Source organism: Tiliqua scincoides, chromosome 1 (assembly GCF_035046505.1).
Source record: "Tiliqua scincoides isolate rTilSci1 chromosome 1, rTilSci1.hap2, whole genome shotgun sequence".
Taxonomy (NCBI): Eukaryota; Metazoa; Chordata; class Lepidosauria; order Squamata; family Scincidae; genus Tiliqua; species Tiliqua scincoides.
Window position 1 is genome coordinate 229,532,615 of NC_089821.1, and position 12,856 is coordinate 229,545,470.

The following is a 12,856-nucleotide window of genomic DNA, read 5'->3' on the forward strand; positions in this document are numbered from 1 at the left end:
GCCATTGGCCCGCCGCTCGCAGGGCCCGCCCCCCGCCCAACGCCCGAAGCCTCTCCGGCAGAAACACTGATGTAATTCTCACTCCAGTTCTATGGAAACAGGACTCGGCGCCGCGCGGGCTTCTGGGAAGCGAGGTCTTCCGCCCTCCCCGAGGGTGCAGGCTGCCGGGACGCCGAACTACCGCTCCCAGGATGCGCCGGGAGGCAGAGGGGCCGGAGGAAGGGGGCGGAGTCCGCGCCTGCGCCGACGGGCTTCGGTGGCGCATTTCTCCCCTATCAGGCGAAGGTGGCGACTGAGGCGGAAGGGGGCGGGGCCTGGTGTGGCGCCGCGGGCTGGCCGGGCTTCTCCGGGGCAGCGAGCGAGGAGGCGCCGCTGTGGAGGTTCGTGCCGCGGAAGGGGGGGCTTCTGCCCCCGCTGGGCGGGGGTGTGGGGCCCTTCCCCTCTGGGTGTGTGCCTCCGAGGCTCCGCCCTCGCTGCCGCTCGCTATAAGGATGGGGCGCCGGCCGGGGGAAGGCTGAAGCGAGAGCTCCTCTGCTGTCACCGCCGCCTCCGCCTCAGGTGCCTTGGGGAGAAGGGGGCCGGCGGTCGGTGTGTGTGAGCCGCACAGGCTGTCGTGGGACTTACTCCTGAGTAGCCCCTTTGTCTCTGAGGGGACTTACGCCTGAGTAGGCAGGCGTGGGGTGGGCTCTTAGGCAGCAGTCCTCCCCGCACTTACCTGGGAGTAAGCCCATTGCCTGTGAGGGGACTTACTCCTGAGTAGACAGGCGTAGGCTGCTGTCCTCCCTGCACTTACCTGGGAGTAAGCCCATTGCCTGTGAGGGGACTTACTCCTGAGTAGACAGGCGTGGGGTGGGCTCTTGGGCTGCAGTCCTTGCTGCACTTACCTAGGAGTAAGCCCACTGATTCTGACAGGACTTACTCCTGAGTAGAGAGGCGTAGGTTAGGTTCTTGGGCTGCAGTCCCCTCCGCGCTTACCTGGGAGTAAGCCCATTGGCTATGAAAGCAATTACTTCTGAGTAGACAGGCGCAGGTTTGGGCTCTTGGGAAGTTCTCCTTGTGCAAGTCCAGTCAAGAAAGGGGTTTGTTTTCTCATCTCTGAGTTCTCCTGAGACAAGGAGCCATTTATGTATTTGGTTCTGTCTGTGAACTGCTTTGTGAACCATTTTGGTGGAAAGCAGCATATAAATTCTGAGGGGGAGGATATGTGTGTGCAGGAGTTGTATTGTGAATGCAGGTGAGAGTGTCAGCTTGATTCCCTTGGGTTTCAAGTGGGGCTGCTATCCATCCTGGTGCAGGGGAATGTGCCTCTGGTTTGGTGGGTGTAAGCGCCTCAGTTTTGTGTTCTCAGAGTGTCCAGTGTTGTCCTAAAATATGGACAGGATGTTCATTTTGGGGTGTTCACTACTGCCTGAGGGTCAGTGTTGGCTGCTTACTGTGTGGCAGTTCTTTAGTCTGGGACACCTGCCCCAAGTGCTCTAGTACTGCAGATAATGCAGAAGACTGTAATGGGAAGAGGCAGTAGAAGCTGCTTTTATTTATGTTGTATGTAGGAAGATAACAAAGGGTTGTCAGTCTTTTTGTGTTCTAGAGGGGGCTGGGGAAGATGAAGTCCTACTCAACTAGGCTTACACACTACTATAAGCAGCAAAAGAACAGCAATGATTAAACTGCCAGTGTTAAAATTGAGTTAGCTTGTCATAGGATTTGATTTTAAAGGGAAAAGGCTGTTAATATCCTTGTTAAGGTACACTATAAGAATTGGTCATACCTGAGTATAATTTAAGATGTGCCTCATATATGTGTGCCTGGTAGCCCTCTAGTATGCCATGCAACATGCTGATCTGGGTAGTTCAAGCAAAAACTGCTTGCTGCAACTTTTTGTATGCCTTGCTAATTTCCAAGTAGGAAAAACATAAAGAAGTATATCTGGAAAATATTTCTCCTGGTTTTGGTACTACAGTTGCTGTGTTGTCTGAGGTAGGAGGTCTGGTCTAGAGGGTAGAGCCTCCGTTAGCCAGTTCAAGGACCGGCTGAGAATGGTGAGACCTTGAAGCAGCTGACAGGCCGAGCTGAGTGATTCCACCTGCTCTTGGTGTGAGCAAGAAGTGTCTTGGCTGCCCTCCATGTGAGAGATGGAGCTGCTTGTCAGCCTGCCTGGGAGAACTGGAGGCCAGAAGTGAGACCAAATCAGGAAGATCCATTCTGAAATGTTGTTGGTTCCTGAAAGACAGAATCTCTATGATTGTAAAAAATCCCCTTGAGGGATTTAGAAATGCCTGCCTATGTAAACCGCCTTGAATAAAGTCAGAGTAATCTGATGACCGGAAAGGCGGTATATAAATATCTAGTTAGTTAGTTAGTATGTGCACTAGGTTATTTAAATTGCCTTGCATCTAAGTACAGTACTTTTTTTCTCTAAAAAAGTTTTCTCCTTTTTAGAAACTTAACAAAATGGAAGATGTAGAAGGGTCATCTAATAAAACTTTCATGGAGCCATGCCATTATCTACTTCAACTACCAGGTAACTTTTCATAATTTGAGTTCTACTAGTGTCTGAAAGTAGATTGGTCTGGAAATCCTGTTGGTCTACTAGGCCTTGTAGTTTTTCGGTTTGAAACCTGGGGTCAGCATCCTGGCCTATTTCCTATATCAGCCTTTTAACTGCCTATTTCTACCTGACTGTTGCATGCAGAATGCTGTTTGCTGAAGAGAAGGAATAGGTGTCTTGGGCTGCAATCATGTGCAAACCTAGCTCATGGAAAACAGTGGGGCTTAAGTCTAAGTAAATGAGTTTAGGATTGCTAAATTGGTTTTCTTTGTCATAGGTCAACCAGCTTTGTACAAAATTTGTCTGTTACTATCCAGGAAACAATCTTACTTTCTCTCCATTTCAGTTAGCTTATTTGAAAAGTCTCTTGATACTAATGTAGATTTGCACATGTGCCCGTCTACTGGTGCCTGCCTCAATTTTTGTTTGGAAACTTGTTATCAGAAGAAAACATTGTTACTTAAAACCAAGATGAGGCTGCCCCTTGGAACTTTCATTTGTCTTGAAAAAGGGAAATACATGCTATTCCCCCCCCCATAGAGGAAGTAAATATTACCTTAATCTTGCAACAGTGTATTTTTCTGGATAATTAGGGAGAAAGAGCGTAGCTGCTTTTCCTATTAAACTGCTGAAGCATGTTGTCCCATATATAATTGTCACATTGCAGGCATGTCTCCTCCTGTATCCACAGATTCCATACCTGCAGTTCAACCCCCTATCTTGCAAATGACTTACTCCCAGTGATTGCAGCCCTCCTGTTGCTGTCACTTGTGTCTTGCTGGCTCTTTGCTGTCTGCAAATGCTAACAGGAAGTGCTCACAGGAGGCAAGTTGGAGGGCTGAAAAAGAATGTAATACTCATGAGCTTGGACTTGCATTCTTTTTCAGCCCACCAACTTACTATTGCTTCCTGTTAGCATTTGCAGACAGCAAAAAGCCAACAAGACACTGGTGATAGCAACAGGAGGGCTGCAATCATATGCAGATAAGTCATTTGTACAGTGGGGGGATTTTTAAACTGCTTTTGTAAGGTTTGCTGCTATCTGTGGTTTTTGGTATCTGTGGTGGCAGCTGGAACTTATCCCCCACAGTTACTGGGCGGGAGATGCCTGTATTTAGATCATTTAAGGTATTAAGTTCACCATTGTTTGAAATAAGTTCTAGTTTGGTCAAACTCTCTTGTAGTTCAACACTTGGCTTCCAGTGGTGGTTAACAGTTGGCTCCAGTTTAAACTTCCAGCTTGTAAGCACTTCCTTGGTATTGCCATAATTGGACAGTGATGAATGTGGCTAGGTTATGGTAGCACAGACAGTGTTACATGCACTGCTGCTGTAAGGATTGTGGTATAGTATTTGCAAGCTGGAAGGAAAGCACTCATCACTGCTGTCATGTATCTAAAAGGAAAAAGTGAACTACAGTCCCAACTTGAATGGAACTCTGCCAATACCACTGGTTGACTTTCTTCCATTTTGTCTTTTTTGATCAGATTGACATAAGAATCTTGTCTCATGTGAAAACTAACCTCACTTTCTTGTTAAAGAGCAATCTACAGATTGAAAGGCAAGACTCTCCACTGTCATCTATCTTGCAGAACTGAAAGTCTTATTCCTTGCACATGTCTCCACCTATTTTTCTTCAATTTGCTATATGCTATTATTTCTTTCAGTTATACTTTAGGCATTCCCCTGTCCCTTTGCTCTCTTTATCCATTTTCATCCTCCTTAATCTTATCCAAAAGATATGTGACTTCTTAACTCATTCTTCACCATTACAGTTTGAAAAACTAGTTGCTTTTCTTCCAGTTGCTTTTCTTCTCCAACATCCATATTTATTTTTCACATTTTTATATCACCCTTCAAGGAGCTCAGGGTTGTGTACATAGTTCTTCCCCTCTTTTTGTTCTCACAACAGCCCTGTGAGGTAGGTGAGACTGAGAAATTGAGAGAGACTGAGATCACCCAAGAAGCTTCACGGCTGAGTGGAGATTTGAACCTGGATTTTTCAGGTCTAAATCCATCTCCCAAACCACTACAACATGCTGGCTCTCAAAGTATAGAACTGTGCATGCTCTCTCTTTATACATATAATTTTCTGCTCTAGATCTTGCACAGGTTGGCCATCCCTTATCCAGAATTTGGAAATGCAGAACTTCTTTGGAGCACCAAAAAAATAAAATCACAAACTGTTTCATGCACAAAATTATTAAAAATATTGTATAAAATTATCTTTAGGCCACGTGTGTAGAGGGTATGAAACATAAATGAATTATGTGTTTAGACTTGGGCCCCATCCTCAAGCTGTCTCATCATGTATATGCAGGCATGTGCCCTTATCTGCAGGAGTTCTGTTCCGGAACCTACTGTGGATAGCCAAAACTGCGGATAAGGGCCTGAACCTTCTGGTCGAGGGGAGCTTTATAAAGCATTAAAAATGTGACTTCTGGTTTTTCTGTGAAACCAGAAGTCACATATTTTCAGCTCTATAGCTCAGTCTGAGCCTGGCAGAGGCCATGGATGGATGCCCATGCCCTCTGCTAAGCTCAGAAAGCTCTGAACTCTGGAGGCAAGGGGGGGGCATGGACCCAATCCCCAGATAACTGAATCCACAGATATGGGGGCCCCCTGTATTCCACAATACAAAAAATCCGATATCCAAAATGCTTCTGGTCCCAAGCACTTTGGGTAAGGGATGGCCAACCTGTACTTGCTCAATTTGCTTTCTGTATGTTGGTTACAATATTTAATCTTGTAAATATTATCTCATTTATGTTTAGTCTGTTTTTTGTATTGAATACAAGTTTTTTCTGTATTATCTCTATCAACAAAGCACAACCAATTTATTTCCTTCCCAACTAATTGAATGCCCAAGTACTCTAGTTGATTCTTTGATGTCTCTTGTATATGTTTAACTGTACAGGGCACATTAAGCGCCCTTCATGGACCCTCTTATACAATTTAGCTGTTTTATTTTTATTTCTGGGTTTTGTGCAATATAATGCAATGCTATTTTCTAACAAAGGCATTTTCCAGGTGAATAAATGCTATGTCTGCTTCTCTGCTGTATGTCTCCTCTCTTCTTATACCTATACTATATTACACAATAAACTTAAACTGCAGAAAGGGAAAAAGTACAGATTCTGTTCCAGGAAACATACCAGTAATAGACATATACTTGTTAAAAAGCTCTGAAATTGGAAAGTTGTGTGATAGAATTAGAAATGGCACAAAAGGAGTAGTTACTTAGATTAAAAATTTCTCTTGCACCTTTCTACTGCCAAAGGGCCACCAGAGCAGCTTACAATAGATATCAAGACCTTAGTAACGAAAATATTGTATAAAAATATTGGTGTGGCAGACAATAAAAACAATGTTTAAAATAAAATAGTATTGGATGTTACAATTGGATGTTATAATTACTAATAGAAATAGTATTGGATGTTACAATGAGCAAAAAGCTAATTGGAAGGAATGGATCCTTACTCTTTTATAGTCTCAAGGGAAGAACCATCTGTACTGGCCAGGGAAGGACATTTAGGTGCCTTGCCACTTCTGTGAAGGCCCTGCATCTTGCTCCTGCTGTTTGTACTTAGTTGAGATGTGGTAACTGAAAATAAGACCTCAGATGTGTAACAAAGTACATTGGATGAGATCCATGAGAGAAGGCACTCCTTTTAATTATCCAGGTCCTAAGCAGTGTAGGACTTGAAAGAAAACCACTAGCGTCTTGAATTGGGCCTGAAAGCATACTGACAACCTGAGCATTTGATGAGATGGCAGTAGTAGCCAACAGGACCTAGGCTGCTGCATTCTATGCCAATTGAAGCTTCCGGACCATTTTCAAAGATAGTTCCATACAGAGTGTATTAAACTAATCTAAACGTAGTGAAACAGTTCCCACTAAGCTGTATGGCCATGCAGCTCAATGCCAAGCTTTGTGTAGCATTTAGCTTGGCAACACTGACAATGATGCTGATGTTTGGAGTACCTAATTCCTGCATTGCAATGCAGCACAGCAGCAAAAGGGGTTCCTGAAATAGCACAGACCCTTTATGGGGAACACTGTTATGCCAAATCTGTTTTCTTTACGAATGGATACAAACATACTGTTTGTTGCAGCTCACACCTGGTTTTCCAAGTTCAGGGCCAGATCCAAGAAGACTCCTAAAATGTGACCCTGATCCTTCAAAGGGAGTGTAGCTTCTATCTAGAATAGGCGGTGTACTTTGCATTCTGAATCAGCTATCCTATAGGTCAGGATCACCTCTGTCTTTCCTTAATTGATTGCAGTTCATTAAACTGCATCCAGTCCTTCACTGCAGCTAAGCACCAGTATAAAACATGCATCAGCTCCCTGAAGTCAGATGGAAAACAGTCAAAGAAAGCTGTGTTGTCCACATACTGATAATAATATGAGTAGTACAAGACATTCCCTTAGGATAATTTAAATCTATGGTAAGGCCACACCTGGAGTATTGTGTCCAGTTCTGGTCGCCACATCTCAAAAAAGACATTGTGGAAATGGAAAAGGTGCAAAAGAGAGTGACTAAGATGATTACGGGGCTGGGGCACCTTCCTTATGAGGAAAGGCTACGGCGTTTGGGCCTCTTCAGCCTAGAAAAGAGACGCCTGAGGGGGGACATGATTGAGACATACAAAATTATGCATGGGGAGGATAAAGCGGATAGGGAGATGCTCTTTACACTCTCACATAATACCAGAACCAGGGGACATCCACTAAAATTGAGTGTTGGGCGGGTTAGGACAGACAAAAGAAAATATTTCTTTACTCAGCATGTGGTTGGTCTGTGGAACTCCTTGCCACAGGATGTGGTGCTGGCGTCTAGCCTAGACGCCTTTAAAAGGGGATTGGACAAGTTTCTGGAGGAAAAATCCATTATGGGGTACAAGCCATGATGTGTATGTGCAACCTCCTGATTTTAGAAATGGGTTATGTCAGAATGCCAGATGCAAGGGAGGGCACCAGCATGAGGTCTCTTGTTATCTGGTGTGCTCCCTGGGGCATTTGGTGGGCCACTGTGAGATACAGGAAGCTGGACTAGATGGGCCTATGGCCTGATCCAGTGGAGCTGTTCTTATGTTCTTATGTTCTTAAATATCTTCAATGTTTTTCCAGAGGCTACATATTTATGTTTCTTCATAGTTTTTATCAGGAACTATATCTGCTGCTTTAATAAATTCTGTAGAGGATAAATTCATTATTGAGCCAGGCTTAAGCAAGATGGGGAGAGATGCGCTTTTCTGAGGTCTGGCCCAGACTGCAATGTCATTGTTGGGAAGAAAACTAAGGCTAAACTGTAAATCATTTTTGAGGATTCCTATGAACTTGCAAGGGCTTTTAGACAAGTGGTGTCCTCGCAGCCTGGTTTCCTGGTAGCACTGGAGAAATACATGCCTTATTGGGGAAAGGATGATAGTGTAAGGACTCTACATCATAATGCATGTGAAGTGCTTTGCACATGCAAAGACCATACAGTAGGGTCTGGTTTTCGATGCAAATTAGACAGAAACATAGCTTCCTTTGGTTCCCTTGATTTAGCTAAATAAGATATATTGATCCTTCAGTTTTTCAAAGCAAAGCCTGTCTATAACCTCCTTTGCATAATACAGTAACAATGGTAGTAGATTATAGTAATTTCATTATGGAGACAGGGTCCAATCCTGTCCAATTTGTAGCACTTATACAGTGGAGGGGGCAGTCATGGAGGTCACCTCAAGGTAAGGGAACATTTATTCCCTGAAGGGGTGCATTGCACTGCACGAGTGCTTGAAAGTTGGATGAGATTGGTCCCCAAGTCTCTGGCAGCTGATAATGAAGAAAAGCTGTTGCATGCTGTGCAGAAAATGTAATTTCATATTTAAAATAGAAACTGCTTTCTACATATGGGATGGTATGTATTGGATGGCTTTGTGACGGTGTGTATGGTGGGGTTATTCTAGTGCCAGAAATTTGTAATGGATAAGTGATGTTTAGGCCTTTTGAAGGGGTCTGAATTTGGTAATGAGCAGAACTTGGATAAGGAAGATGCTGCATAACTCAGAGCCGAATCCTGTGGTAGTAGCTCTTTATAGGAGTGGAAGGGATTGTTGTCTAAGGGTGACAGGTAAGGCTCCTAGTCGTCACTTGTTATTCCACTGTTCAGAATTCATACTATGGTGCATTTAAATCCTGGAGTTTAGTTTGAGAATATTTGATATTCATAAATAGAAAATGCAATACAGGAAATGCTGATCACTCTCTAGTACTCTTGGGTTATCCAAATAAAAATACACTAGCCATATTCAGTAAACCATAACAGTAAGCCATGGTTTCCCTGTTATGAGAATGAATTTTGTTCTGAGCCCTTTGCGCACAGAGAAAGCCACTGAGAGCTTTCCTTTTAGGTGTGAACAAAACTGTAGTTCCATATTTACGTATAAACTCTGTGGCTTAGTATTCAAATCATAGTAAGTATAACAAACCAGCCTGTACAAATAAACATGGATGACAATTTCAAAAACGCTTGCAAGAAATTAACTGCTGAGCCTCACTGTCTTATTTAATTTGTGAATTTATCTTAAGCAATGATGTGACCTCTTAGAAGTAATGAGAATGTGAATATTTTGACAGTCGAGTCATCTTGAGACTGGCTTATTGTGATACAGTGTATATGGGATGGGCCATGAAAAAATACAGAAACTTCAGCTGGCATAGAATACTGCAGTGTGCCTGCTCAGTGAAGCTGGTCCATTGAACCATGTAATACTAATATTGCTTCAGCTACATGGGCTGTCAGTTTGTTTATGGGTTTAATTCAAGAACGGGGTAGTCTGATTGCAGCCTCATTTCTGAGCATACCAAATTAAGATCACACCCTAATATTTTAATACTATAATCCACTTATATCTCCAAAAGAGTTTTAGGATTAGCTGTGTTAGAACTGAAAAGATGGTAACATTGTGAGCAACATGAAACGTGGTTTGTTAGGCTTCTTAAATCCCTGGGGCATCTGCCTCAGTTCAGTATGTCCTGGTGCAGAGGCATAAAAAGCATTCCAAAATACTCAACCCCAACAAGCCCAAACAGCATGTATTTATGGTATCCCCATATTATGGAAATCTCTTTAAAAATTTTTGATGATGGGGAAAGTACATTGTGTTCCAAAACTTCAGTAACTTTCAAAACACTCCTGAATTCCTAATGAAGTATTACGTTTATCAGAGGAATAGCTCTGGCTTTGAATTCTGTGCTTTTTCCAAATAGCAATGCCTCTTTTTAATTATAGGTAAGCAAGTCAGAACCAAACTCTATCAAGCTTTTAATCACTGGCTGAACGTTCCTGAAGATAAACTACGCGTAAGTTGTGTTCTTCGCTTATCTTGACTTATTTCATTGCAAGTATCATATGTATCTCTTTAAACAGCAGTTGTGTAGTAATATAGAAGGGACAAAACTAAAAGTAATGTTAAAATGCATCATTGGTCCCAATGTATTTAGGTCTTTACTAAATGGTTTTGGGATGGGGGTGTCTGTCTGGATCAGGACTATGGCATTGGGGAGTTTAATTCCTGTCCCAAGTTGAAGAGGATCTGCTGATCCCTGATGAAGCTCCCATTCATCCCATGAAGAAAGATCCCATTGGTGCCACTGTCTGGGGGGGGGTGCTCAAGGAGGGGCCACAAGAAAGTTTTCCTAATTAACATTCAGACTCGTATAGACACAGGTGGGTGTTTATGCAGCTGATCCACAAATGACACCCACTGGGATAAGTGACCCCAAGCCCTTTGGTTAAAAGGCTTCTGAAGGATGCACAGTCTATTCTCAGGATATGCAAAGTGAAAGCTAGCTAGTTACCTTGGTAGCAACAATAGTGGCATAAAGTGAAATGCAGAACACTAACTGTGGATTTCTTTATCAGGTTATCATTGAAATAACAGATATGTTGCACAATGCCAGTTTACTTATCGATGACATAGAAGACAATTCAAAGCTCCAACGAGGTTTTCCAGTGGCCCACAGCATCTATGGAATACCATCCGTAATAAACTGTGCAAACTTTGTGTATTTCCTTGGCCTGGAAAAAGTCCTAACACTTGATCATTCCGAAGCTGTAGGAGTGTTCACTCGCCAGTTGCTGGAACTCCATAAGGGCCAAGGTTTGGATATTTATTGGAGGGATACATATACCTGTCCTACAGAAGCAGAGTACAGAGCCATGGTCCTGCAAAAGACAGGTGGCCTTTTTGGATTAGCTGTGGGCCTCATGCAGTTGTTCTCCAGTTGTAAAAAAGATTTAAAACCACTGCTCAACACTCTTGGGCTCTTCTTCCAAATTAGAGACGACTATGCAAACTTGCACTCCAAAGAATACAGCGAGAACAAAAGTTTTTGTGAAGACTTGACTGAAGGGAAGTTCTCCTTCCCAACTATCCATGCCATATGGTCCAGGCCAGAAAGCACACAGGTGCAAAATATTCTGCGACAGAAGACAGAAAACGTGGACATAAAAAAGTATTGTGTGCATTACCTTGAGAATGTAGGTTCCTTTGAATACACTCAGAAAACATTAAAAGAACTGGAGGCTGAAGCGTATAAACAAATTGAAGCACTTGGAGGAAACCCTGATCTTGTAGCATTAGTTGAACATTTGAGCAAAATGTTCAAGGACAATGGAAACTGAGCAGTTGCCAATAATTGTTTGAAAATGAATTGCTAGGATTAAAGTTTACAGTATTCTGCCATTGCTGTACGAACTGTTCTCAACCATCTTAAGGGGAGTTGTTGGGTTTTGTATGTAGTCAAATGATCTTTTGGGCTTCTTGCTTTCACCTGCTTATGCAATACTGCATAGTGCTAGAGGCATCCATTAAATAAAGCTACCAAAGTTTACTCCAAGTACTTTGATCTATAATCCGGTTTAAATGAGGATTTATTTTGGTTTTGACCACAAGGTAAATTTTAAGAAATAACTACACGATATTCTAGCTCTAACACTTTATTAAATTTGCTTTTAATTGGTTCTGGTTTGCCTAGACATGTATATGCAACACTTTCTCATTTCCTTTCCCTTAACTATAGAATAATGGATTGGTGTATGCTTCAACATGAAGTATTTGAGTAGGATGGGAAGGGTGGGATTAATTTTTATCTTTCTATACTTCTATAGCTGTAGGAACTACTCTCAGGTACATTTTAAGGAGAAATGTGGCATTTGGTATGTGGTCTAAAGCAGTGTTTCTCAATCAGTGGTACTCATACCACCAGCGGTACTTGTGGTGGTATCTGGTGGTATGCATGACATGCCCCCAGACCCCTGCTGCTTGACAGCAAGATCAGAAATGCAATAGAACATACTGTGCTAAGAGGCTTGGTGGGCAGAGCTCTGCATGCACTTTTTGTACACATGAAAAACCATCCCAGGTGCCCTGAGCCTTACTTGTGTGCCCGTTGCATCTGACCTCCCAATCCAAAAGTAACTGGCAATGACTTCATCATGTTATTTCCGTTGGTATTTCCCACAGGTGAACCATGCAAAGTGGTACAGCAGGGGACAAACATTGAGAAATGCTTGTCTAAAGATCGTCTTGCATGTGTCCTGCTTATGCCAAATTTCTTAATGCTACAAATGTCCATTAAAATAAAATTAACAGATTGTACTTTGACCATTTGTAATCCCTGTAATTTAGTTGTGGATTTGTTTTAGTTCAGAGTATAAAAGACATCACATTTAGCCCCTACACAGGCTTTGCCAAATACACCAAATGCATAATTTGTTGCCAACTTACAACTTTCTCCAAGTATTCACTTGGTTAAGTAGGGACATTTGTGGTGGTTATATGATGGCAGGTATTAATATTCATAAACAAACTCTGTATGCAGAAATTTTGCTTGAGTGATTCTTTGAAGTGATTTGAAGACAGTGATGCTTATAATTTTTACAAATGAACTTTTTAATGTTAAGATGTTTCCCAATAATTCACAATAAATGATGCAGTACCCTGTTTTAGTCTGAGTATTTACATAGTGCATCTGATGTTAAAGGTCTTAGGCTGCAATCCTATCCACACTTTCCTGGGAGTAAGCTCCATTGACTCTGATGGGACTTACTTCTTAGTAGGCAGGCATAAGATTGGGCTCTTACTCCCTAACTAAGGACTATGTCATGAACCACAAATGACAATTATGGAAAAATGCAACATTAACTCACTGATACTAGTTTGATTTTATTCTCTATAACAGCATATACTGAACACAGAATAACTGGACAAAAATGGCAGTGACAATATCATATCACCCCTCCCCCCATCTTAG

General features: G+C 42.4%; 1 protein-coding gene across 1 annotated transcript; it reads left to right on the forward strand.

Moving 5' to 3' along the window:
* The first annotated feature begins 322 nt into the window (after window positions 1-322).
* On the forward strand, window positions 323-12,540 carry GGPS1 (geranylgeranyl diphosphate synthase 1). The gene is made up of 4 exons (XM_066611458.1): window positions 323-380; window positions 2,440-2,521; window positions 9,831-9,901; window positions 10,464-12,540. The coding sequence occupies exons 2-4, from the start codon at window positions 2,452-2,454 to the stop codon at window positions 11,223-11,225; spliced, it is 903 nt and encodes a 300-aa protein (XP_066467555.1). The 5' UTR covers window positions 323-380; window positions 2,440-2,451; the 3' UTR covers window positions 11,226-12,540.
* The last annotated feature ends 316 nt before the right edge of the window (window positions 12,541-12,856 follow it).